Below are 25,824 nucleotides of genomic sequence, written 5' to 3' on the forward strand. Positions count from 1 at the left end.
TTTTTTTCAAACCTGATTTTAGGCAAATTGGATTTTTCCCCTTAGGGTTTTTAAATTCATTATTAAAAGAAACTGTTCAGTTAAAGAAACTGAACTAGCTAATTCTGCTTGCCCCTCCTCCTTTATTATTAAAAGAGTATTATGATTTATGCTTTATCTCTTTTTCAAAGACTAAAATAATTTTTTAATATTATGAGAGTGGTATGATTTATGCTTTATTTTTCTCCAAAATGATTTCAAGATATGACAGCAAGTACTGAATTAGGCATAATTAAAATTGTTCTAACAACTATTCACTTATCTGCTGGGAACAAAGGATACTCTTTTTGTTTACCAATTTAAAAATTGCTGACTGTTATGAACAGGTATTGAAAAATATGGACAATGTTTTGCCTCTAAATATTCACTGAATTTAAGAATATGAGGCATGGCAGAAAAGTGTAGCAATTTAGATACATATTGTTTTGCTAATAAGCTTGAAAATATTCGTGGCAATACAATCATGATTTGAAACTTAAAAAGGTATAGCTAGGGGTTTTGATTAAAATCCTATTTTTCTCGGGGCGCCTGGGTGGCGCAGTCGGTTAAGCGTCCGACTTCAGCCAGGTCACGATCTCGCGGTCCGTGAGTTCGAGCCCCGCGTCGGGCTCTGGGCTGATGGCTCGGAGCCTGGAGCCTGTTTCCGATTCTGTGTCTCCCTCTCTCTCTGCCCCTCGCCCATTCATGCTCTGTCTCTCTCTGTCCCAAAAAAAAAAAAAAAAAAAAAAAAAAAAAAAAAAGTTGAAAAAAAATAAAAAAAAAAAATCCTATTTTCTGCTCTCAGACATATTTGTTAATAGGTATACTTGGAAGCGTAGAAATAATGGTTTCTTTATGACAGCACGTATATTTGAATATGCTATAAGACGATAGCATAAAAAGTGGTACAAAATTAAGATCTTTACATATTCACATAGGATTAAAAAATCAAAATATTTTGAATCCTTCCCAAACTACAGGAAGGATTACTGTAGTAAATTACAGATTACTAAATTACAGGTTACTTTAGTTTATATATAAATTTGAAAATGTACATATAAACTAAATTTGAAATACTATATTTTTTGGCTCTATGTCCTGATAAAGTATATAATATTGTGTATTATATACTGAATATTGTATATAGAGGGTGGTTTTATTTACCCGTTTAGAATCCTGATTCTGTTCTTTGAAGAGATAGGTCATAAAAGGAAGATTTGTAAGAAAACATTGCCTCTCGGTCTATGAAGACAACATTGCCATCCATTGCAGAGGATGTAGGTGTCAACACCTAATACAAATTCCAAAGGATGTTGGTCGAAGGAAAGTGCAATTGCCAAGCAAGCAAATCCCTAGAATCTTACTCTTGAACTTGATTTTAAGGATTAACGTAGTTCAGTCATTCTCATTTTTGAAAAAAATAAAAACGAAATGAAAACAGAAGAAGCAAACAAACAAAAAAACTTGCTCTTTATAGCCCCAGACACTTTTGGCTAAGAATGGCCACTGGAATATGCTTATATTTTTTTTCCATAAGTATAGTGCCTTTATTCCCAATCCCCCAGCCCTTTATTATAAACTTTTCAATTTTTCAGTTGAAACACTAGGCAGTGACCCTTGACATATGCGTGTCTCTATGCCCACCACCTAGATGCTACAATTAGCATTTTTCGTATTTGCTTATCACATATCTATCTATCCTTCCAGGGCTCTATCAATCCATCAGTTCATTTTTTTTTAATGCATTTCAAAGCAACTTGTAGAATTCAGTGCACGTTTTTTGTTAAACATCTCAGCATGCATCTCATGCATATCATTCCCTAAAGTTTAATACTTGCTTATTTTCTTAATTCTTTTTTACCAAGGCAAAATGTGTATACAATGGAATGTACATCTCATAAACATGCTCATAAGCATGAGTTTTGTCAAGTGGTTTTGTTAAACCACTCTGTAGTTATAGAATATTACAGTTACCTAGGAAGAGTTCCTCATGGCCCTGTACAATCTGCAGCTCCCCCAACCCTGTGACAATAATTGTTTTTTCAGCATATGTTAGTTTTCCCTGTTCTCGAAATCCATACAGATGGAATTCTACATTAGGTACTGTTCATGTAAGACTTCTTTCATTCTTTTTCATCCATGCTGTTGTGTGTATCACTACTTTTTTCATTGTTGAGCAGAATTCCATTATATGAATGTCACATGTTGGTCAATCTCTTAATGGTAGACACCTCACCCTTGTCCAGTTTTGGGGCCATTATCAAAAACAAGTTGCAATGAATATTCATGTAAAAGTCTTTTTTTGTGAGTATATGTATTCATTTCTGAGAGATTTGGGAGTAGAATTCCTGGAAGACTTCTTGCCTCACATTTTTTCCAGCATGTGGTATAGCTAATCTTTTAATTTTATCCGTGCCATTGGGTACATAAAGGTATATTATAACACTTTAATTTGTGTTGTCTTGATAATTACTGATAGAGTACAATTTCTTGGGCTTTCTGGTTGCAAGGTCTTCATTATTATGTATTTTATAAGTATTTTCTCACAGCCTGTGACTTGTTTATTTTTCTTTTTAATGAGCAGAAATTTTAGACTTTGTTAAAGTCTGTCTTTGCTGGTTATTGCTTTCTGTGTCTTGTTTAGGAAACCTTTGCTCAACCATAAGTCACAAAGATTTTCTTTCATGGTTTCTTCTAGAAGTTTTATAGTTTTTGGCCTTTTATATCTATGATTTATTTTTAATTTGTTCTTGTATGTATAACAAAGTAAAATTGAGGTTTAGTTGTTTTTTTTTTTTTTTTAGAAGGGTATCTGGTACTATTTGTTAAATAGGTTTTATAATAAATCTTGAAATTTTGTATGTATATCCTCCAAATGTGTTATTAATTTTTAAGATAACTTTAGATACTGTATCTTTTCTAATCTCATATATGTTTTAGAATTAGCTTATCAATTTTTATTTTAAAAAATCATCTAGTAGAATTATTATCAGGATTACATTGAACCCATAGATCATTTGAGGAGAATTGGCATTTGATAGTGTTGAATCTTTCAACTAATAAACAACATATTTAGCATATTTATTCATTTATATAGGTCTTCAGGGTTTTTCTTCTGCAGTAACAATATTTTGTATCTTTAGCATAGAGATCATGATATATTGCTAAATTTATTCCTGAGAATGTTTAGTGTGTTTCTAATATTATAAATTATATTGTTCATTTTCAATTATGTTTTCTATTGAATTAAAATTTTCACATTAATTGGTTGCTGCTAGTATATAAAAATATAATTATTTAAAATATTTATCTACGATGCCTGCCTGGGTGGATCTGTCGGTTGAGTATCAACTCTTGGTTTTGACTCAGGTCATTATCTCATGGTTCATGAGTTCAAGCCCCATATTGGGCTCCACACTGACAGTGCAGAGCCTGCTTGGGATATTCTCTCTCTCTCTCTCTCTCTCTCTCTCTCTCTCTCTGTCCCTCACCCACTCATGTTCACTCTCTCTCTCAAAATAAATATTTTACTTACTAGATACTGGTTTATTAACTCAGAAACAGCCAGATGAAAGATTAGCATAAGGTAAGGGATGTGGGAAGGGTGCAGAGCATCCATGCTTTCTGAGGGCCCCACTCTCCTTAATCTCCTAGTGTGCATCAACCCACAAGCTCTCTGAACCCTGTGCTTTTGGTTTTATATGGAGGCTGCGTTACATGGGCATAATTGATTAAATCATTGGCCATTGGCAATTAATTCAACTTCTCTTCCTTCCCTCTTCCCCAGAGTTTACAGGGGTGGAATTGAAAGTTGCAACTTTCTAATCACATGGTTGGCTCCTCTGACAACCAGTCCCCATACTAGGGTGAGGTCCCAAAGCCACTTCATTAACACAAAAAAAGAGATTTTTTTTTTTTTTTTTTTTTTTTGCTCCTATCATTTAGAAAATTCCAAAGGTTTTAGGAACTCTGAGCCAGAAACAGGGACCAAGATCAAATATATATTCCCTATTATAAATCATAATATCTATTGGAGATGTCTTTATCAGGTTGAAAAGTTCCCTATATTCTAAATTTATTGTTAGTTTTCATCATGAAGGAGTACTGAATTTTGCCAAATGCTTTTTCATCTATTGAGATAATTATATACTTTTTTCTCCTTCATTGTCAATATGTCAATATCTTTTTTACTCTGTCAAATTAGAGTGGTTGATTTTATGTATGTTTCTAGATTGGTTTTCAAAAATATTAAGGAGTTTTGCATCTATTTTGATGAAGGACCTTGGTTTTTCATGTGTCTACCAGGTTTAATATTGGGGCTGATTAAAAACTAACCCTTTTTCTCTAACTTCTAAGAGTGTGTGCAATTTTTTTTTTAACTTAAATGTTTGGTTGAAACAGTAAAAACATTTGAGCCTAAGTGGTTTTATGGGGAGGAGTTTGTTTAAGAATTCAAGTACTTTAGAGGTGCCTGGGTGGCTCAGTCACAGTTGAGTGTCCAACTTTGGCTCAGGTCATGATCTCAAGTTTGTGAGTTCAAGCCCTACAACAGGCTCTGGGCTGGCAGTGCGGAGCCTGCTTGAGATTCTCTGTCTTTCTCAAAGTAAATAAAACTTAAAAAAAAAAAAAAGATTGAAAAAAAAGAATTCAAGTACTTTAATAGATGAAGGGCTATTCATATTTTCTATTTCATCTTGCTTTAGTTTTGGTATTTAATTTTCAAAGTAGTTGCCCTTCAGAACTGTTACATGTATTGGCATAAAACTGTTCTTCATTTTACCTTATCCTTTTAATCCCTGTAAACTTGTAGTGGTATCACTTCATTCATTTCTGTTATTGGTAATCTTGTTCTCTGCTTTTGTGTGCTAGATAGAATTAGCTAGGAGTTGAGCAATTTTGCTGCTATTTTTAAAGAAAGATTTTTTAGCTTAGGTAATGTTCTCTGTTGTTTTCTATTTTCTATTTTATTGATTTCTGTAACTGCTTTAATATACCCTTTCATCAACTTTAGTTTTATTTTCTCTTCTTTATTTTGTCCCTCTTTGTCCTGTTCTTAAGGTGGAATCTTAACTCATTGATTATATATCCATTTTTCCTTTTTAATAAAAACAATGCTATAAATTTTTTCACTAAGCACTGATTTATCTGTATTCCTCAAGATTTGATGTGTTTTATTTTTATTTTTACACAGAGTGAAATGTTTTCTAACTTCTTTTAGACCCAAGTGTTGCAAGAAGTGTGTTTTCTTTTAATTCCCAAATATCTGACATTTTGCTGAGTATCATATTTATCTTTATGTCATACGATCATGTTTGCATTATTTGTAGCATGCTTGTAAATAAACTTTTAAGAGTTTAGTAGTGTTATATATGTATATAAATACACAAGACTTAGTTCACAATGTTAAAGATATTACTTTCTGACCCATTTCAGCGGGTCACTGTGGAATTCCAGAGCTCATTGTGAATGGTCAAGTCATTGGAGAAAATTATGGATACAGAGACACTGTTGTTTATCAATGTAATCCTGGTTTTCGATTGATTGGTTCTTCAGTGAGAATATGTCAACAGGATCACAATTGGTCTGGTCAGCTCCCATCCTGTGTGCGTAAGTAAGCATGACAGAAGTAATTAGAAGTCTCTGTTCTCATATAATTACCAATAATTTTTTCTTAGGAAAGATGCACATACACTCAGAGACACATAAAACCATCCATAAAACCATGAAAGCAGAAGAAAATATTAGAATGTCTGTTATTATTTGTTTTTTTATAAAGATAAGAAATTAAATTCAGCTATTCTACTTAACATAAATATATAATATTTATAAGTGCATATTCCTGTATGGAAGGTGTATTCTTGACTAAGTTTTACTTATAAGGATTTTAATTTCTTGAGAGTAAATGCAGCAGCATCAATATTGTCATGATGTACTATTATGAAACTTTTTATAGTGGAAAATACTTTGGATAAATTTTTTTCTAATAATTATGATGCTGTAGTTGTTACATCAATATCATATCCTGATGGTATAATTAGTAGGGAAAAATTCATCCGACATGACATGAAGAACTGTTGTTCTCATTCCAGTTCTATTACTAATTACATGAGCTAATACAGGTCATTTAATCTCTCTAGGCCTTAATTCCCTTATATATGAAGTGAATGGTTAAAAGTAGTTATAATTATCATTCCTTTTAGCTTCAAAATCCATCTTATTCTTAAATGCATCAATATTAGATGTGCACATTTAATATAATTATAATATTTTTTCATGAAAGCTTATGTGAAATATTTAAAATTTATTTAAGTTTGTTTTAAAGCATTCTTTTCACTATTTTAAAATTCACAGGGGCACCTGGGTGGCTCAGTTGGTTGAGCATCCGACTTTAGTTCAGGTCATGATCTCATGGCCAGTGGGTTCAAGCCCCACATCTGACAGCTCAGAGCCTGGAGCCTGCTTCAGATTCTGTCTTTCCCTCTCTCTTTGCCCCTCCCCCACTTACATTATGTCTCTGTCTCTCAAAAATGAATAAATGTTAAAAATTTAAATTCATACAAAATTGTGTAACACTATGTAATGGGAATTGTTTCAATATCTCTACTGGTTCAACAAATATCTCTCTGATCCTTAACTTAATTTAGATATGAACTTACACATGAAGAATATAGTGGATTGTAAAATAAAACCTTTTTATCAATAATTTTTAAATACAGCTGCTGTGCTTTGTGCTTTCTGTTTATGGCATAGATTTGCCCAGTGGGCATTTATTATGACTGTTATAGTACAAAAGTAATAATAAAAATTGAATACTGATAATTCTTTTATTTATCTTACTCCACTGAATACCCAGCATTACACAATGTTTCATATCACAATCGATCCTATTTTGGACCTGAAAGGCAATTATCAATGTATTTCTTATTTGTGTCTTTTTTCTAATCATTTCCGTCCCCAATAACTGACGTTTATTATAATTGGTGTTAGAAAATGAGAATAAACACTAAATATGTTGTAATTGTGACATCATATGATCATACTATAAAGATTTTGAAGGCTTCAGATACATAACACATGGGACTTTTAACATGGATTCATTAGAAATATTTCACTTATTCTGTGACTAATTACATCCAAATTTATAAATTTCATTGTCAATTTTTTACACAAACAACACATATTCATTGAAGTTCTACTTTCATGGAAAATACTTCCAGGGGCTGAAATTTAATAGAATAATAGAGCATAGAGTTAACAATCGATACTGCTTTCCTAAGGGGCATATGTGTGTGTGTGAGAGAGAATGTGCACACGCACACACACATGCACAAACTGATGATTTAAAGAGAGCATATTATGCCTGGGTCTGTCCTAGATTTTTTCCCCTTTCATTTATATTCAGGTCTAGCCAACTAATACCACTGTTTTTCTTGTTGAATAATTGAGACTATAAAAGAAAATTGGCCTTTGGGGTAAAACTGGTTTCTTTATTGATAATTTTAACAAGAATAAGATGCAGTTAAATTTCCAAATGAGTAGATTGACATTAACAGCACAGCTGAAAAATAATTGCTCTTGGGTCATTTCAAAAGTCCTAAAAGTGACTATGGTTTTTCACTGTGCCCAATTATGAAGCACTATTACTGGATTTGCTCTGATTAATAGAGGGAGATGATGCAATAAAACAGTTTACAGAAAAAGAGTGGTCAGGAAAAGTCCAAGCACTACATAAAATCAGAACAGAACTCTAACCCTAAAAAACTTTTAAATATTTTACCTAATTGATACATCATTTCCCAACAAAATTGCGCTAAATTATGAAACATCAATTGTGAAGAAAATAAACCATTAAGATTGATTGTTTTAGAGAATGTTAATCTTGGTATCTCAAAATAGTAAGGAGAATTCTAATACAGCATCGTGCATTATTTTTATTGTTTACATTATATAGTCATGTTAATTATTGACGCACACTTTGTCTATTATCCATAAAAATGAATCATATAAATGATATTAAAATATTTCAAAATTAAATACAAAAAATCCTGTTTTTATATACCTTTAGTTCTCAAACTTAATTAGAAGAGGAAGATAGGTTTGGTTTCATTCTTCTGCTACTAACTAGAGACATAAACTTCAATCATTCCCAGATTTGTTTGAATTTCAGTATTTGTCCCTAAAGAGAGAGAGAGGGAGGGAGGGAGGGAGAGAGAAAGGGAGAGATAGAGAGAGATAATGAAAAGGTACCATGATTCTTTAAGCATCTCTGCATCACCTGCATAAAATGATCACAATTATAAATATATATCTATTTACTAATATAATATTTCTATCATATTAGACTATTTTGGCATTCTAAATTGCTCATTTGTAAAGGTAAAAGCACTTTAAATATATTTTCACATAAAAGTGATCTTCTTTCTATGTTGTTTGGAATGACTAACTGCAGTTGTCATGTGATAACTGATAACCAAATATTCTGCTTTGTTCTTCTCCTCTCCCTTACCCATTGCCATTAGCTGTTAGCTGTGGTCACCCTGGTAGCCCAATTTATGGAAGAACAAGTGGCAATGGATTCAACTTTAATGATGTGGTGACATTCTCTTGCAATATTGGGTATGTAATGCAAGGGCCCACAAAGGCACAGTGCCAGGCCAACAGACAGTGGAGCCATCCCCCACCAGTGTGCAAAGGTAAAAGTCTAATGATATTCCAGCTTAGAGCATGGTGGTAATATGTTGTGTCAACATATGTGACAACATCGAAATAGCTTGGGCAGATTAGTAGAAAGTTTTCAGCTAATAAACCAAACAGATTTAATATTGATGTTCTTTCATTTAGCTATGCTTTCCTTTTCTCCTTAATTTTTACCTTATGGTTTTAAAAGGTAAAGTTAGCAGGTTTTATTTTAACTGCTTAGCTTTATTATCTTGTGCCCATTTTATGGCTGCCTCTAAAAAGTCATTAAGGTCATTTTTACTTGTTTCCTTTATAAATAAGGTAACTTACCTTTGGATTTTTTTTTCATATTTTTGGAGAGACTGTTTGAGTCCTGTATTACCATTTGCCTACACTGGGGGGTTATTTATTGTTTTCTCTGTAGAAATAGATTAAAGAGAATTTTTTGGTGTTTTTCCATTTCCAAAGAAGTATGATATACTTCATATTGTCTGATAAAATACAATCAAGTTATAATTTTTCTACATTTTTTGTGGTTTAACTATAGCTTAAGGTATCATTCTTTAAATCTATACTCAGAAGAATACTTATGGAGGTACCATTATTCAAAGTTTTTTCAAAAACCTTTTCCTTTTCCTATCTTTTCAACCATATGATTTCACTTCATTAGATAGCCCATTCATTAATTTTATTCCTAGAATCTTTGATTTGATTGAATTTACCTTTGATACTCCATCTCTGACGGAAATCTATGTAGGTCTATGTATATTATTCTAAACACAACTTTCAAAATTTGTCATCTGTTTAGTGGTGAACTGCTCTGATCCTGGAATTCCAGCCAATTCCAAAAGAGAAAGTAAAATAGAACATGGAAATTTCACCTATGGCACTGTGGTATTCTATGATTGCAATCCTGGATATTTCTTATTTGGATCTTCAGTTTTAATATGTCAACCAAATGGACAGTGGGACAAACCCTTACCAGAATGTATCAGTAAGTAGATAATGTGAATTATTCCTTGAGAAAATGCCATGGAAGCAAAATGGATGTCTATTGTCTTATAAAGTATCTAGAGCTATATGTCAGAAGGATTTTGTTTTTAATTATTTCTTGTAATTTAATTTTTTATTTAATTTTATATTGTGAAACTATACTTCCCTGTAGTCTGCCACTTGAATGCCAAATGCCATTTATTATTAATATGAACGGGATTCTTTGGTTTTGAGCTTTGACAAAGCAGATAGATTATGAAAAGCAACATCTTTTATAGCCTATGATATTACCATCCCATAAAAGGCAATTATATTTTGATTTTCCTTTGTGCTAATATTTTAAATTTCATTTAAGGCTATATTAGTCTCAATGTAAACATCTACCAGGGCCTTAGAGTACTTGAGGATTTAGACAAATGTGTTACTTAAAACTTATTGATTTAAACATTTATCATATTACAGACACATACACATATAAATGCAGTAAATGTTAATACACATCATTTTTCAAGTCAGTGAACATCTATTGGAGTACACTGTGTTATATGTTGTGTTGGAGCTGTAGAATATAAATAACATAAATTATAGCAGATATGCACGAAATTCGCATGCATAGTGAGGAAATAATTTAACAGAAATAATTACGTGAGAATATAGAGAAATGAACATGAATTTAAAATATTTAGTTAGTTATTAAGTCTCAGCTATAGCTATGTCTCAAAGAGTTGATGAGTCATGAAAAGAAAGACAAGAACTTTATAGATTGAAGAAGCAGTGAATCAAAACTCATTGTGCAAGTGATTTTTGGTTATACTAAATTTCTAAATTATAAAATTATTTTATGATAATGTTTTAGTTAAAGATACTTTATAGGGTGGGATTTCTTGAAAATTTTGTGAAATCATTCATGCACTAATGAGGCAACAAAACTTTATGCAGTGCCCATTAAATTTCAGCTGCCATGCAAATAAGTCAATTGTTGATCTTTTGCTTCAAATGTATTCCACTTGTTTATACAGTTTAGTCTAATAGTTTGACTATTTCACTTACTTTACTTTGTGCTGCTATAGCATTAAAGTTAAAAATCTTTCATAAGACATATAAACATTAACTTTTTCAGATTTTCTTAGCTCTCATGCACATTTTTTGCCTTTTTAATTTCCTGTAGTATCTTTGGTAAATGCAAAGTACTCAAGGGTTTTTATTAAGTTTATATCCCCTTATGTGCTATTTAAGATTCTGGAGTTACATTGCATTGAATATTTTTCCATGTTACAACTAAAAGGGGATACACAGTTCCCAAGCTACCTCTAGGTTATAAAGAAAATTCTACAATGCACTGATATCTGATTCCACTATGCTTAGTAGTGTTTCAGTTAACAAGACACAGTATTTTCTTCATACAGCATGATTTATACATTACCAGCCAGGATTAAAATTATTCTAGACTATATATTAGATTGTGTGTCACAGATCCATCTTCAAATGAGTTCCCTCTCCTTTACCTTCAAAATCGTTCCATTTTAATTTCTGTATGGGCTCATTTTGAATCCCATATAGCATTGCAGGTCTTTATTTAGCTATTTCACATTACTTCTCTCTCTAACTTGCATATCCTTGTCCAGGCACATATATACTTCAAACCCATGCACGTATGCGTATAAACACACACTCACCACCACACACATAACAGAGTTAAACTCACTCATTTATGCATACTTAGAGTGTTCCTGCAAAACACTGGTGAGCAGGTTAACAAGATTACTCAAATAACTGCAACTTACATTTTATTTTTTAAAAGCTAGCTTTCACATGGATGTTTGACTTCGGGAGGTTAGGTATATTTGAACAGATAATTTACTTCTGATTTATAAAAAGTGGTGCAGGTTGTTCGATAGGAGATATAAAAAAATTTTATATTCAATAATTATGTATTGTAGTGATTGACTGTGGACACCCTGGCGTTCCTCCTAATGCAGTCCTGTCTGGTGAGAAGTTTACCTTCGGGTCCACTGTTCACTATTCCTGCACAGGAAAGCGTACCCTTCTAGGCCAGTCATCAAGGACTTGCCAGTTAAACGGCCATTGGAGCGGAGCACAACCTCATTGTTCAGGTACCACTTGGAAAATTGGACAGTGTGTGCTGAAAGTTGTATTATTATTGTTATTATTAGAAATATATACACAAACATCTCTAAAGAGATAAAAATAATACAGTTTTTAAAATCTCATGAGACAAACTGTAAGATAATTTATACATTTATTGGAATACTTCTTAAGACAATTTAGATTCAGAGCACAAATTAATACTCATCTTGTAGATGATAAATTACTGGTACATGTTTGAACTGTGTTGTAGCTAATGTAAATAATTAAGTGGTTTTAGGATGCTACTTTGAGTACAATGCTTTTGTTCATTAAAATGGTGAACGACTCAAGTTTGAGTATTCCATTTTAGCCGATGCAAATGTAATTTTCCCCAGAAAACAATGTTATTTAAATGATTTTTCTGTTAGAGTTCAATTCTATTAAACTTTCTACACAATCGATTACTTAATAGCATACTTTTAAAATAAAGCCCTAAATGTTTTAAATTAAACCTAGCCAAGTTTTCTGAAAGATATTAATAGATAATACATAATTTGAGTTTCTGTAACCCAAATAGAGTTATCTTATAATAAATGAATGTCGAAGCTATTAAAAATTAATAATTTATTGAACAGCATTTGATAAATCTTCTTTTGAGCTGCTTAAGCTACTGCTTTTCTTAAGAAAAATGTCACTTAGGGCACCTGAGTGGCTCAGTCAGTTGAGCATCCAACTTTGGCTCAGGTCACAATCTTGGGGTTAGTGAGTTTGAGACCTGCTTCAGATCCTCTGTTTCCCTCTCTCTCTCTGCCCCTCCCCTACTTGCGCTCTCCTTCTCAAAATTAAATAAACAAACAAAAATAATGTCAATTAAGTTTTAGATCTGTGATGTCTCCCTTTTTGATACTACTTATTATATATTTGTTTTTACCCATCAGTTAAATGTTGGTGCTTATTTTTCTGCCTGTTGTTTTATTTATATTTTGCTCATTATCTTTATATTATTTTCTCTGTGGAGATCATAATGATGATGTAACATCGAGTTGTTTTCCCTTTAGAAGTAAAAGTTGTGAAATGGGGGTGCCTGTGCAGCTCAGTCAGTTCAATATCTGACTTCGGCTTAGGTCATGATCTTGCTATTCAAGGGTTTGAGCCCCCGCTGGTCTCTGTGCTGACAGCTCAGAGCCTGGAGCCTGCTTCAGATTCTGTGTCTCCCTCTGTCTCTGCCCCTCCCCCAGCTCATGCCCTGTCTATCTCTCAAAAATAATTAAACATAAAAAAAGTTTACAAAAACGTTGTGAAATGGTTACTTATTTCAGAGTCTTCTTATAATTAGTGGTTAATCCCTGTGAAGTAACTACCTAGGACTTCAAATTTAGTCTATAGATTTAACAAAACTCTTATTTTTAATGTGACCATAATGTGACTTTAATGAGAATTAAAACTCTTATCTTACAGTAACTCAATTAACTCAGATAACTGATTATGCATAAAAACATAAACCTATATTGAGGCGCCTGGGTGGCGCAGTCGGTTAAGCGTCCGACTTCAGCCAGGTCACGATCTCGCGGTCCATGAGTTCGAGCCCCGCGTCGGGCTCTGGGCTGATGGCTCAGAGCCTGGAGCCTGTTTCCGATTCTGTGTCTCCCTCTCTCTCTGCCCCTCCCCCGTTCATGCTCTGTCTCTCTCTGTCCCAAAAATAAAAACGTTGAAAAAAAAATTAAAAAAAAAAACCTATATGCATATATCCCAATGTATTAGAAAACTGCTTCTGAATTGCAAACAAGAATGCGCATAGATATTTAAAGTGGAATAGTGATCTTAACATTTTGTGTGGTTGTTAATATTACATCACATGAAAATGAGGTGGTGTAAAGAAGGATTCCAAATACACAGGGCACGTCAAAAAAGCCATCTACACACAGCATTTTCAATGTATATGCCTTCAAGTTTCTCTCTCTCCTTCTTTCTCTCTCTTAATGTATAATATAGTGGCAACTCTGATTAGAATTATTTAAGAAATGATAAAGGGACTGAATAAATCTTAATGTTAAAATCAAAAGATGAACACCTAGCCATGAGCAAAATCCTTGTTAGGAACTTAAGTCAGAGGCCCCTGGGTGACTCAGTTGATCAAGCATCTGACTCTTCATTTTGGCTCAGTTCATGATCTCATGGTTTATAGAATAGAGCCCCACGTCGGGCTCTGTGCTGACAGCACAGAGCCTGTTTAGGATTCTCTCTCTCCCTCTCTCTCTGTTCCTTTACTACTCATTGTCTCTCTCTCTCTCTCTCAAAATAAAGAAATAAACATTTTTTAAAGGGAGCTTAAGTCAGAATTTCTAATCTTTGTTTACAATTTATTTTTATATTTTCATATTGGAAAGAATATAATTCATGTATCTTTGATCAGTGGCCATTGGTAGAGAAAATTAGGGGGTGAGATTTTAGTCTACAGGATACTGTATTGTAACATTTACGTTTTCCAGAACATTACAGTTCTAATTTCACACACAAAAATATTTTCAGCTATTAGGAAATTCAGAGAAGGAAACATGCAAATTATCAAATACAGTTTTTAATTTTAGTTTTATAAATTCTTTGTCATTTGAGCTCATAGTATTATCAATTATAAATTTTCCATTAATTTGGTCATTATCTAGGTTTTGAGATACTGATAAAATGTCCTTAGCCTGTTTACTAGGCCCAAATATCACGGCTATGGCAAATAACATTATGCTCTGCATGATTTACTTTTTCCTTTAGGCCTTTTCTATGACTGGACTCAGATGGAAATGTGAATTATGATTTTGTCCAGTCAGTTTATCATATTAAGCGGGCTTGGATGGCTCAGTGAGTTAAGCACCCAACTCTTGACTGTAGCTCAGGTCTTGATCTCAAGATCATGAGTTCAGGACCTGAGTTGAGCTCCACTCTGGGCATCTAGCCTACTTAAAAATAAATGAATAAAAATTTTTAAAAACACAGCATGCACAAACACAAAAGCCTACAAGCATTTGGACTAAATCATGAACATAGTCAACGTTTAATGAGATGAATTAATCTGAACTGTATTGAATTTCAGGTGATGCTACTGGTACCTGTGGGGATCCGGGTACTCCTGGTCATGGTTCTAGACAGGAAAGTGATTTCAGAACCAAAAGCTCTGTACGTTTTGCTTGTGATATTGGTTATATCCTTCATGGCTCAGAAGAAAGAACGTGTTTAGCCAATGGCAGTTGGACTGGAAGGCAACCAGAATGCAAAGGTAATCTAAGCAGAAACTAAATACACTGAAAGGATTGAAATTTAATGTGCATCTAAATTCAATTGGTCACTATACTACAGGTGCGATCACTCTTAGCCATTCTTCCTGTCCCATCGCTGGAATAAAGGCATTAGTATTACATTTAACTGACCTCATCCTATAGAAGAACTATGATAGATAATAATTATAAAAAAATCTCTCATGGGCTATGTATACACAAACATTATTTAATACAACAAACATCGCGATGGGAAAAATTAAAAATATTTCTTAAAAGCATTTATATTTACCTCTTCACCACAGACCTTTACGTAATAGACACTATCAGGGAAAAAACACATTGTTCTTAACATTAGTTCAAGATCTGTTTTAGTTTTCAGGTTTGTAGAAATGGAAAAATATAGGAAGATGCCTAATTATAAATGAAATTTTTATGTATAGAGTACAGTTGTTGATAGCTTGAATCCTTAAAAATTTTGGTGTTTAAGTAAAATTGTTAATCATTCTGACTGACTCAGAGTTAACATAATTAACTCTTCACAGATTGGCTAGAAAATGAAGTGTCGCTGAAAAATTATCCATATAATTTAAACTGTTCTTTTTGAGATGACTTTAGTGCAAAAGCTAAACTTACAAAGGTATTTATGAAATGTACTTGATGTTTTACCAAATGTAACAGGTTTTATAAATAGAAAATAAGTCCCAATAGAACCTTCTTGACAGTTTCCTGATTGATTATATTTCAAAATCCTTTGACGATGTTTAAAATTAGTGTCCGCATTCTAGGAAAGAAGGATAGCTATCTTTTTTTAACATTACCAAATTTAATCTTAATTAAGAGACTTGCAGCTCAGTTGCTACTATAAGGGAAACAAATTGAGAAACAATATTGCTGAGCAAAAGACAATAAGACTAAGATCTTTAATGACTCCTCAAACTTATTTTCCAAAGGAAAAATCTCTATAAATATATTGTACATGGGTGATCCTTTTGTTCGGCTGAACTACAAAATAGTTTTTAGATGAAATGTGTGGTGCTGACTTTGTTTTGTTAGTATGTATATTATGGATAAAAAAGAATGAGGAGTTAGAGCAAATATAACAGAATTAACTTTTTCTCATGGATGGAGTTCATACAAATCATTTAAGAAAGCATTCTAGTAGATGAGTAGACAGAAGGAATGAACAGAAAACACAGAGGACCCAAAAAACAGTATTGTAACCTATAGAAAAAAATTCTACATAACTACTTGTCAGAAAATTAGAATTGATCATCAAAGCATCATTTTTCACCTGTTTAAAAATGAAATTCTAGTGTATGTACAACAAAACTAGAACTTGAAAACATTTCTAGAGGTTTTTTTGTCATAATATTTTAGGATAGGATAATTTGATAAAATACATATTTATTCATAGAAAATATATAGCTTTGATTTATTAACTTCATTTTTGAGGATTTTTTCCTAAGAAAATAAAAATATTAAAGAAAACACACAATTGTGATGATGCAATTTTATATTTCTAATTGGTTATGACCAGCAACAATTGAAAATAATTAGACAGCAGTAGGAAAAATATTACATAAGCAATCCTATGTTTACATGGTGTAACAGTATATCATCAATAAAATATTAGAATAAAGGCCATGAGAAAATGTAAATTTCTCATGTAAATTTCATGTAAAACTGTTAAAAATTAAGATTCAGAATTAGGCACTCTAGTAAAATTCATGGGAAATGATATTTATTTAAAACAAAGAATAAAAGGCAGTACACAAAAATGATAATAGGACAGAGTGGTGAAATTTGGAGGATTTTATTCTCTTTCTTCCAAATGTTTTGTAACATTATATTACTTTAGTAACAGTAAAATATAAAAGCTTTCATAGGATGTATGGATGTGATGAATAAAACACATGAAAATAAAAATATCAAATGTTTTAAAATAATTTAATAAATAGAAAATACAAATTTAAAGAACATAGCATTTTGATAAACTGACAAGGATTTTAAAAATGATGGTGTGTGATGTTGCAGAGAACGTGTGAAAACAAGCAAAATTTTTTTACACCATTGATACAAGTGCATTGTTATAACATCTTGGGTAACTCTATATATACTTCAAAAAAGTAAAAACATTTTTCAAAAATAAAAATCATTGAGAAATTCCACTTCCAGAAATTTATCTTAAAAATACCATATGATTTCACTCATGTGGAATTTAAGAAACAAAACACAGGATCATAGGGGAAAAAGAGAGAGCAGAAAATCAAGAAACAGACTCTTAACAATGGAAAACAAACTCATGGTTACCAGAGGGGCAGTGGATGAGGTGACAGATTAAGCAGCGTTCTTGTGATGAGCACCGAGTGTTGTATGAAAGTGTTGAAGCAACAAATTGTACACCAGAAGCTCATATTACGTTGTATGTTAATTAATTGGAATTTAAATAAAAACTTAAAAAACGGGACCTATGTACACAGTTGTACACATAAACTAGAGTATGTTAAACTGTATTATATGATAAAGAAAAAAAACTAAATTAATTTCATGTTGGTCAATAGGAGATTGGTTAGTTAAGTCATGAATATACATATAATAGAAAACTATCCAGTTACTAAACTTTATGAAAGAAGGATGCCCTAATTATAATGCTGAGTAAGAAAAATAAGATTACAAAATAACATATTTCTATCTTTTAAAAGGGTATTATTTTACTCCTGTGTACTCTGTGCTTAGCACAGTGCCTGAAATAAACATCATGATGAATATATATCCATTTATATATATTTGCATATGCATATTAATATAAGTATATATAAATATTTTACCAAGTGCTATCTCTTGGTGGATTTATACATTACCTTTAATTTCTTCTTTATACTTTCATTTATTTTTTGACTTTTTATAAATAGCTATCACCTTGATAAAAAGTGACAAAAAAGGTACAGTAATTTTAAAAATTATCTCTAGTAACAAAAAAGGGTGAACATAAAATATGATTCATATAATGTATCTGACACACAAAAATAACCAACTGGCAAAAATATATCATGTTTAAGCCTTTCATTTACTAGTCTAAATAAAATCCAATACTCTCATTATACACTATCAGAATCATGCTTATGAATTTGTGCTAGTTGAAAATCTGCCATTAACTAGTTGTTAGACCTTGGGCAAGTTACTTAATCCTTGTGTGCCTCATTTTCCTACCAGGGAATGGCAATGATGTTAATATCAACTCAGAATTTTTGTGATATTAATTAATATTGAAAAAGTTGTGGCCGTCACATAGTAAGTGCTCAATGAATGTTAACCATCATTTGTATTTGATTAGGTCAATTGACAGCTGAGAAATGACTCTAGGAGAAATGGCTTTGTCAGCTAGTAGTAAACATAAATGGAGCTATGTTCACAGATAACAATCAACTCCCACTTTTCCCAAATGTCAGTATTACAGAGGCAAAGTTGTTATCGCTGCTCTTGCTGTGTCCAAAAAGCTGTCAGCTTTCACGCATGATAGATTTGCACTTACCTCCTATCATTTTAAGTTAATTTTACTTGTGTAATTCAGATAACATTCTGAGTAAGAGAAATGTATGTATTGAGGGGGAGGAATTAGAGACCAGAGAACAGGAGTAATAGTGTGATTTGTCTGTACCTGGAAACCACCCTGACTAGAGAAGTTCTTGATTTTTATTGTGCAAGAGATAGACTGAACCTGGGTCCTTATAACAACATGCAAACTACATGACATCTTAAAACAAGGATGATGTTTTTCAAATCTTTCTTGTGTTGTGTCAAGGCTATGGGGCATGACACATAACAGATAGATATGACCAGATTATTATTTTAGGCAGGTACTAATGGATATAGAAGAGGATAATTACTCTTGACAGCACATAAAAATATTTACTGTATCATATATTATTTGGAGTATGACTTTGTTGTATTATGTATGAAATGTGTAAGTTTCCTATCTACATACACGTACACACAAACATACAGTACTATTACAAAGGAATGGCAAAATTAAATATTCGAGATGCAACAAGTGATTTAGAAGGTACTTCTAAAACTATAATTACATTTCATATTCATAAAGATAACCTTAAACTACAAAGTACTAACATACCCTTTTATATTACAGCAAAATTTAGTATTATGTCTAACATAGGCTTGCTTTTAAGAGATTTTAAAAATTCACTTATGGCACTAATGACCAAAAGTTAAAAATAATACAGACTATCTAATCATATAAGGTATTTGTGTTTGTGATTCTTATTTAGGATATGTTGCAAACTTAATGCCACACACTCATAGAATTTACTTTGTTTTTATTCAGTTTATTGTTTTGTACACCTTAGCCCAGAAATAGAGATAATAAAGTTTTAATGCAAATCAGTTATATACTTACATAAATAAAAATATACATGGATGTTTATAATACTTAAATTGTTCATTTTATATCTATCCTCTTAGTACAATTAAAATAAATCTGTCACATCTTGTTGTTACATCTATTCCAGTTTTACATGAGTTGTTTTTTAGACCGACTCTTCTAATCCTTCTTTGAAAGATTTTGTAGTACCCAAAGGCAGTACTCTCAAGTAATTACTTTACGGTGTAATGTTTCTACCAAAGGCACTAAAAAAAGTCTTCAAAAAGTAGCCGTGATTTGCATCCCAGTAGTTAAACTAATAGAGTCAATATAAATTCATCTTGAATTTCAACTATTTATAAAAGATAATCCAATGCTTCTTTTAGAAGCTTTTGTAGCTCCTTTGGATAATTTGAAAGAATCATTTAGTCATTACCTTTTTGTGAGAGGAATTCTAAAAACACTTTTATATCTACTCTTACCCGTTTTGTTTTATAGCCATACAGTGTGGCAACCCAGGCACAACAGCCAATGGAAAAGTCTTTCGGATTGATGGCACAACGTTTTCCAGTTCAGTTATTTATTCTTGTATGGAGGGGTATATCCTTTCTGGACCTTCAGTTAGACAGTGCACAGCCAATGGAACATGGTCTGGAAGCTTGCCTAACTGTACAAGTAAGTTTCTTGTCATTAGTTTAAACTATCACTAGTTATGTGAAACATATTTGAGCATATAAATGTGTATGTGTGTGTTTTGCATTTAATCAAACCATGCCAGGTTGTGAATATTGGTATTTGTCTTCCAGAGTAAAAGGGGGTAGTAGTGTTATAGTTAGAATGTGCACCAGTGACTTTAAGTATCAGTTGGCTTACCAAGGTACTTCACTGGCAGAGGAAAGAGGAATCACAGAACATCAGTGCTGTTAATTATAATTTAACCGTTCTTTAAGGATAGTGATGAATTATCAGCTGTAATTGAGATTAAATATACGAAGGAAGCAATTTTATTTTGTCCATCTAATGCACATCAATAACTGACTTGGTTTTAAAATTTCTAAATGAAGAACATGTTGTTTCTGGGACTCACAAAGCTATTGGGCTTTTGTCAAACGTAGGGTTGCGAAGGTCAGTAGTTGCTCTCGACAGTGTCAGTGGTGGAGCAGCCCTGGACTGACCTAATAATTTGCAGAAATCTAACTGAGGAGACAGGCTTTATACTGTGTGCGGGCCAATGACCCATTCTCTTCCCTTTAAAAGTGTAGCTCTTTTGTGAGTATTTGCATTTCCTGAATGACTGGCTCAGATGAATCATCCCAGAGGAGGATGCCATCAAAGCCACGTCATGACCTCCTGTGATAGGAGACAGTTGCTTGTAGTTACTATCTTGCCTACAGAGATTGTGTGTGCAGTGACAGGGCTGTTGAGGTGCCTTGTGTGTATAGTGTCTCTTCAAAGGTGAAGGGAGACTATGGCTAGGAGACTATAGAAGTGACCACCGAATAGAACACATTAGCCACATCTATAATAGCAAAACGTTTTCCAGTTGTTCATTCGAGTCAGTAAAAAGTAATATCCCTGGCCCTATGTCAGCCCCAGGCATTGTTACATCTAATCTTTTGGATAATTCTTTACCTGCCCTTGGGCAAGTCCTCACAGACTCATCAGTATTTTGCTGAATACTCAGGGAGTTCTCTTCCTACATCTCTCTTTCTGTGCATGTCCTTTCTGGTACTCTGTCTCACAAACTCTATCCATTTTGCTCTCTCTGGGCTCTTAGATCAATCTCTTCAACACAGGGAGTCTGCCTGGGGTCCTCCCCTCTGTGCCAAAGCCTGGAAGTTCTTCTCTAAAGGCAGTTCTACTCTAAAGGCAATCATAGGACTCATCTCCTTTGTTTTCTGTCTCTCAAGGATCACGGTGCTTCTGTGCTTTCCTGCCTGATGAAACCTGGTTTTTGTTTCGTGTGTGTGTGTGTGTGTGTGTGTGTGTGTGTGTGTGTGTTTTCTTTTCTTCTGGTTGTTTCAAATGGAGAATAAAAATATGTTCCCCCTGATTTCTCCACTTTGAAGGAAAGAAATCCTTCTGTTTACCTTGAAAAAGTCACATTTTTTGTGATACTGAAAAATACAACAATTAACAAATATGATTTACTATTTCCATACTATATTACCCCATTTGAGTCTTTAGAACTGTACCCTGGTGTCTTTTAAATATCAGCTCAAATGAGGGTGCCTGGTGGCTCAGTCGGTTAAGCGTCCGACTTTGGCTCAGGTCATGATCTCGCGGTCTGTGAGTTCGAGCCCCGTGTTGGGATCTGTGCTGGCAGCTCAGAGGCTGGAGTCTGTTTCGGAGTCTGTGTCTCCCCCTCTCTCTGACTCTCCCCCATTCATGCTCTGTCTCTCTCTGTCTTAAAAATAAATAAAAACGTTAAGAAAAAAAAATTTAAATATCAGTTCAAATGACACATTTGCCAAAGCCTTCTCAAGACACTTCCTCATATCCCTTTTAGCTAGAAGTGATCTCTTCATGGTGTATAACTTTTTTTTTTCTAATGGAAATTACTTTTAAAGCTGAACAGTTAACTTTATAGGGCAGTAGTAACCAGGTCTGTTTATCTCAGTGACTTTCTAGAGTGGAGCACAGAACCTAATATATGAGTGATTAAGTACTTAGTTGTTCACTAACTGAAATATCTAATTTTCATTTTAACTATTAGTATACACAACTTACCATTTCACTCCATTTTAAAATGTTTGCAGAAAGGACTTGTAATTTTGCAGATAACATGGCACATAGTTTCTGGAAGATAGTATGTGTTTAATATACAGTTATCAAAAAGATGAAATAATGAGTATATTCACAGTAAAGGAAATCTGTTGAGTAACACATCTTTTGTTTTCTGCACAATGAATAACAATTTAATTTCATCATAGATAAATACCTAAGTCTCTTATTTAAGTTGTTTTCCAATTTTAGTAAGGATAAATAAACATATCCCAATTTTTGAGACCGAAAATTGCACCTAATTGGATCATTTTCATTTTTCTTTAAATTTTTAAATCAAATTAAAAATCACCTAATTCAAGACAGATTGGTTACAAATAGTATATCAAAAATATGAAGAAAGTTTCTTGCCTTATGTCAGTTCTTCAAGGAGAAATGTGTTAAATAAGGTATTTCAAGCACTAGCTTTTAAATGATGAATTGCTATTAAATTAAAAACAGAATTTGTAACAGTTGACTTACTTTATAGGCAAAAAAGTGCCAATATCCCAGTAGCAATCCAAACCAAAAGCAAAAAGAAAAATATCCCTAAAAAAGGAGCACAGAGAGAGGTTTCAGTGGAAATTAAAATAGGCTAAGCTTCTATAAAGAATCTAACATACTGATAATATATGTGGTAATAAAACTGAATTAAAGCAACTGTCTCGGATTTCATCTCATTAATTTACAGTGGAAGTTAATTTAAATATATGATTGATAGAGCCACGTAATTTTGTATCTGGAAGAGATTGCATCATAGACTTACATGTGTAGATCAGGAAACTGAGGCACCAAATCATTTAACTGACTTATTGTCTATTGTCAGAGTTCACTGCTAAACAGTTATTTCTGCCACACACATGGATGGAATTTTCCATTAAATTCAATTATTTTATATATAAATATACACACACATACATATGTGTATACATATGTATGTATGTGTATACATATGTATGTATGTGTATACATATGTATGTATACACATACATACATATCAGAAAGGTTAAATTCAAATAAATATTTTTTTTTTAATTTTTTTTTTCAACGTTTATTTATTTTTGGGACAGGGAGAGACAGAGCATGAACGGGGGAGGGGCAGAGAGAGAGGGAGACACAGAATCGGAAACAGGCTCCAGGCTCTGAGCCATCAGCCCAGAGCCTGACGCGGGGCTCGAACTCACGGACCGCAAGATCGTGACCTGGCTGAAGTCGGACGCTTAACCGACTGCGCCACCCAGGCGCCCCTCAAATAAATATTTTAATAAATTTTGATTTAATATAATTGCCTTTTTTTTATAATTGCCTTTTGTAGACATCATTTTTTAGCATGTATACACAATACTTAAATGTAAATTTGAAATGAATTAAGTTACATATGAGGAAAATTTAAAGTGCCTGAATTAAATTTCCAAACCAAAGCACTGGCAGCATTTCTTGGCAAACCCACCTAAACAAAACAAAACTTTCCTTTCTTTCCCCAAATGGTTATTATTTTTACTCATAAAGAATAATATCTGTTATTGAGTGTTTGCCAGTGGTTAGGATTTGTGCTAAGTGCTTTTATACAAATCCTCTCCTTTATTTCTAATAACAAATCTACGAAATATATACTATTATCCTTTCTATTTCACATTTGAAGATATGGTATCTTACAGAGAAAACACAGCTGTATTCCTCATGGTAACACAACTAGCATATGCAGGATCTAAGATTTAAAATCAAATCTATTTGACTCAAGAAGCAATTTTCTCAGGTTCACTTCATTCTCTCCTTTTGTATTTTTCCTCCTTTTTTTTTCACTTTATTTTCTATCTTCACTAGAATAGTCAAACATATTTGCATAGTATAAATATAAGACATTACTTAGAATGCATATGGAATTGTTTCATTAATTTATGGCCTATTCTCTATTTTTTTTCAATTCCTCTGCACTTACCATTTTGAGTTCTACAGGAGCATATTATTTGTTAATGAGTTGACTACTTGTAAGATTTGTTTTTTTCAATGATACTTTCTGCTTAAAATCACAATTTCCTCTTATACCTGTCAATAATTTTGTTGTGTGTTTCAAGATGAATGTCCAAACATACAGTACAAATATATATAAATAATAAATCTGCAAATCTTGCAAGAGATGAAATATTTTGATGAGTTGAGTCAAAGGAAATGAATCAGGCTACTGTTGAATCACATACATAATCATTGGCAAAGTGGATCTGCTAGAATTGGAACAATATCAGCTGAAAGATATAAAATCAACAAGACAGATGATATGATAAATGTTTCAATATAGGATGATTCAAACATAAAATAATTAATAGGGTCCCTTGAAGAAATTAATAAAACCCTTAAAATATAGGTGAATGAATTATCCATTTACAATGATGTGGTGAAAGTAAAGTGAAAAGAATTCAATTCTATTTGGATTTTTTTCTACCTTTTTTAAAATAAAAAATTTTGGTCACTCTGAGTGGTTTTTTTCCCTGGGCTTGTTATCCTTAGGAAACTAGTTCCTCTTATGTAGTAAAAATCAGGGTAGTGATCTAATTTTTAAAATATAATTTTATTTTTTAACTTACAGCAGGATATATTTTATCTAAAAATGCAGAATTGTGGCTATGTATGGTAATTGGACTACTTATGGATTCAGTTAATAAAAATAATTTATACAAAGCCTATTATATTGAGGTACTGTCCCAGGAACTGAGAATACAAAGTCCAGTAAGTAAGGTCTGTGGGCTCTAGTATTTCATAGGTCTGTGAAGAAGCATTGATATTCCAAGCACTTTCGCTCTTTGAGAATTTTCCACCATGGTGATTTGCATATGTACCTTTCATTTGCTTGATTGGCTAATACACACACACACACACACACACACACACACATTCCTTTTCTGTCCTTAAAAGAACCACAGTCCAATCACATGGGTAGATTTGCCTTGTTCATTTTAATGATTTTTGGAAACACTTTTGGAATAAACATAATTTAATAATAATGGTAATGTCCCCACACTGTCTCTTTCACATCTAACCAGAGTAGAAATGTAGTAAAGATGTAAAATTTCCCTTACAAAAATTCTCCTAATACCTGCTAATATTCAGCCTGCTTAAGATTATAAATGAATTGAGAAATTGCATATTTAATTAATCTTTCTCTAAAATCATGCCTCATGAAAAGAACTCTTCCGTCTTCTCCAGACAGGTACTTATCCAGAACCCACTACCAGTTCTGGAGTGTGAAACTTCCCCCAAATAACTAGTTTTGTCTTGGGTAGGTAAAAGAATATATCATGAGATGAAGGTCATGCATCTAAATATCATGCACACTTTTGCAGAGGAATTATGTTAAGAAACATCCATGAAACTAAACCAAGCTGAAAGGAAAAGAATATTTGCCATAATACTAAGAAGCTTATAAAAGTACTCTGATTATAAAATTTGATGATGTTCTTTTCTGTGATGTTCAAAATGAGAAAAAAAAGCTAAAAACTGGGCGACTGGGTGGCTCAGTCAGTTAAGTGTCCAACCTTTGATTTTGACACAGGTCATGATCTAACGGTTCATGAGTTTGAACCCCTCATCGGGCTCTGCACTGACAGTGTGGAGCCTGCTTTGGGATTCTATCTCTCCTTC

The 25,824-nt window shown here is 32.8% G+C and overlaps 1 protein-coding gene across 1 annotated transcript in view; it reads left to right on the plus strand.

Moving 5' to 3' along the window:
• Window positions 1–25,824, plus strand: part of CSMD3 (CUB and Sushi multiple domains 3) — a 1,276,067-nt gene that overhangs the window by 1,199,270 nt on the left and 50,973 nt on the right. The window contains 6 exon segments of the mRNA XM_030304305.1: window positions 5,452–5,625; window positions 8,538–8,711; window positions 9,506–9,691; window positions 11,631–11,804; window positions 14,864–15,046; window positions 19,924–20,100. Of these exon segments, the coding sequence (XP_030160165.1) occupies window positions 5,452–5,625; window positions 8,538–8,711; window positions 9,506–9,691; window positions 11,631–11,804; window positions 14,864–15,046; window positions 19,924–20,100 (1,068 nt within the window).

Source organism: Lynx canadensis, chromosome F2 (genome assembly GCF_007474595.2).
Source record: "Lynx canadensis isolate LIC74 chromosome F2, mLynCan4.pri.v2, whole genome shotgun sequence".
Lineage (NCBI taxonomy): Eukaryota > Metazoa > Chordata > Mammalia > Carnivora > Felidae > Lynx > Lynx canadensis.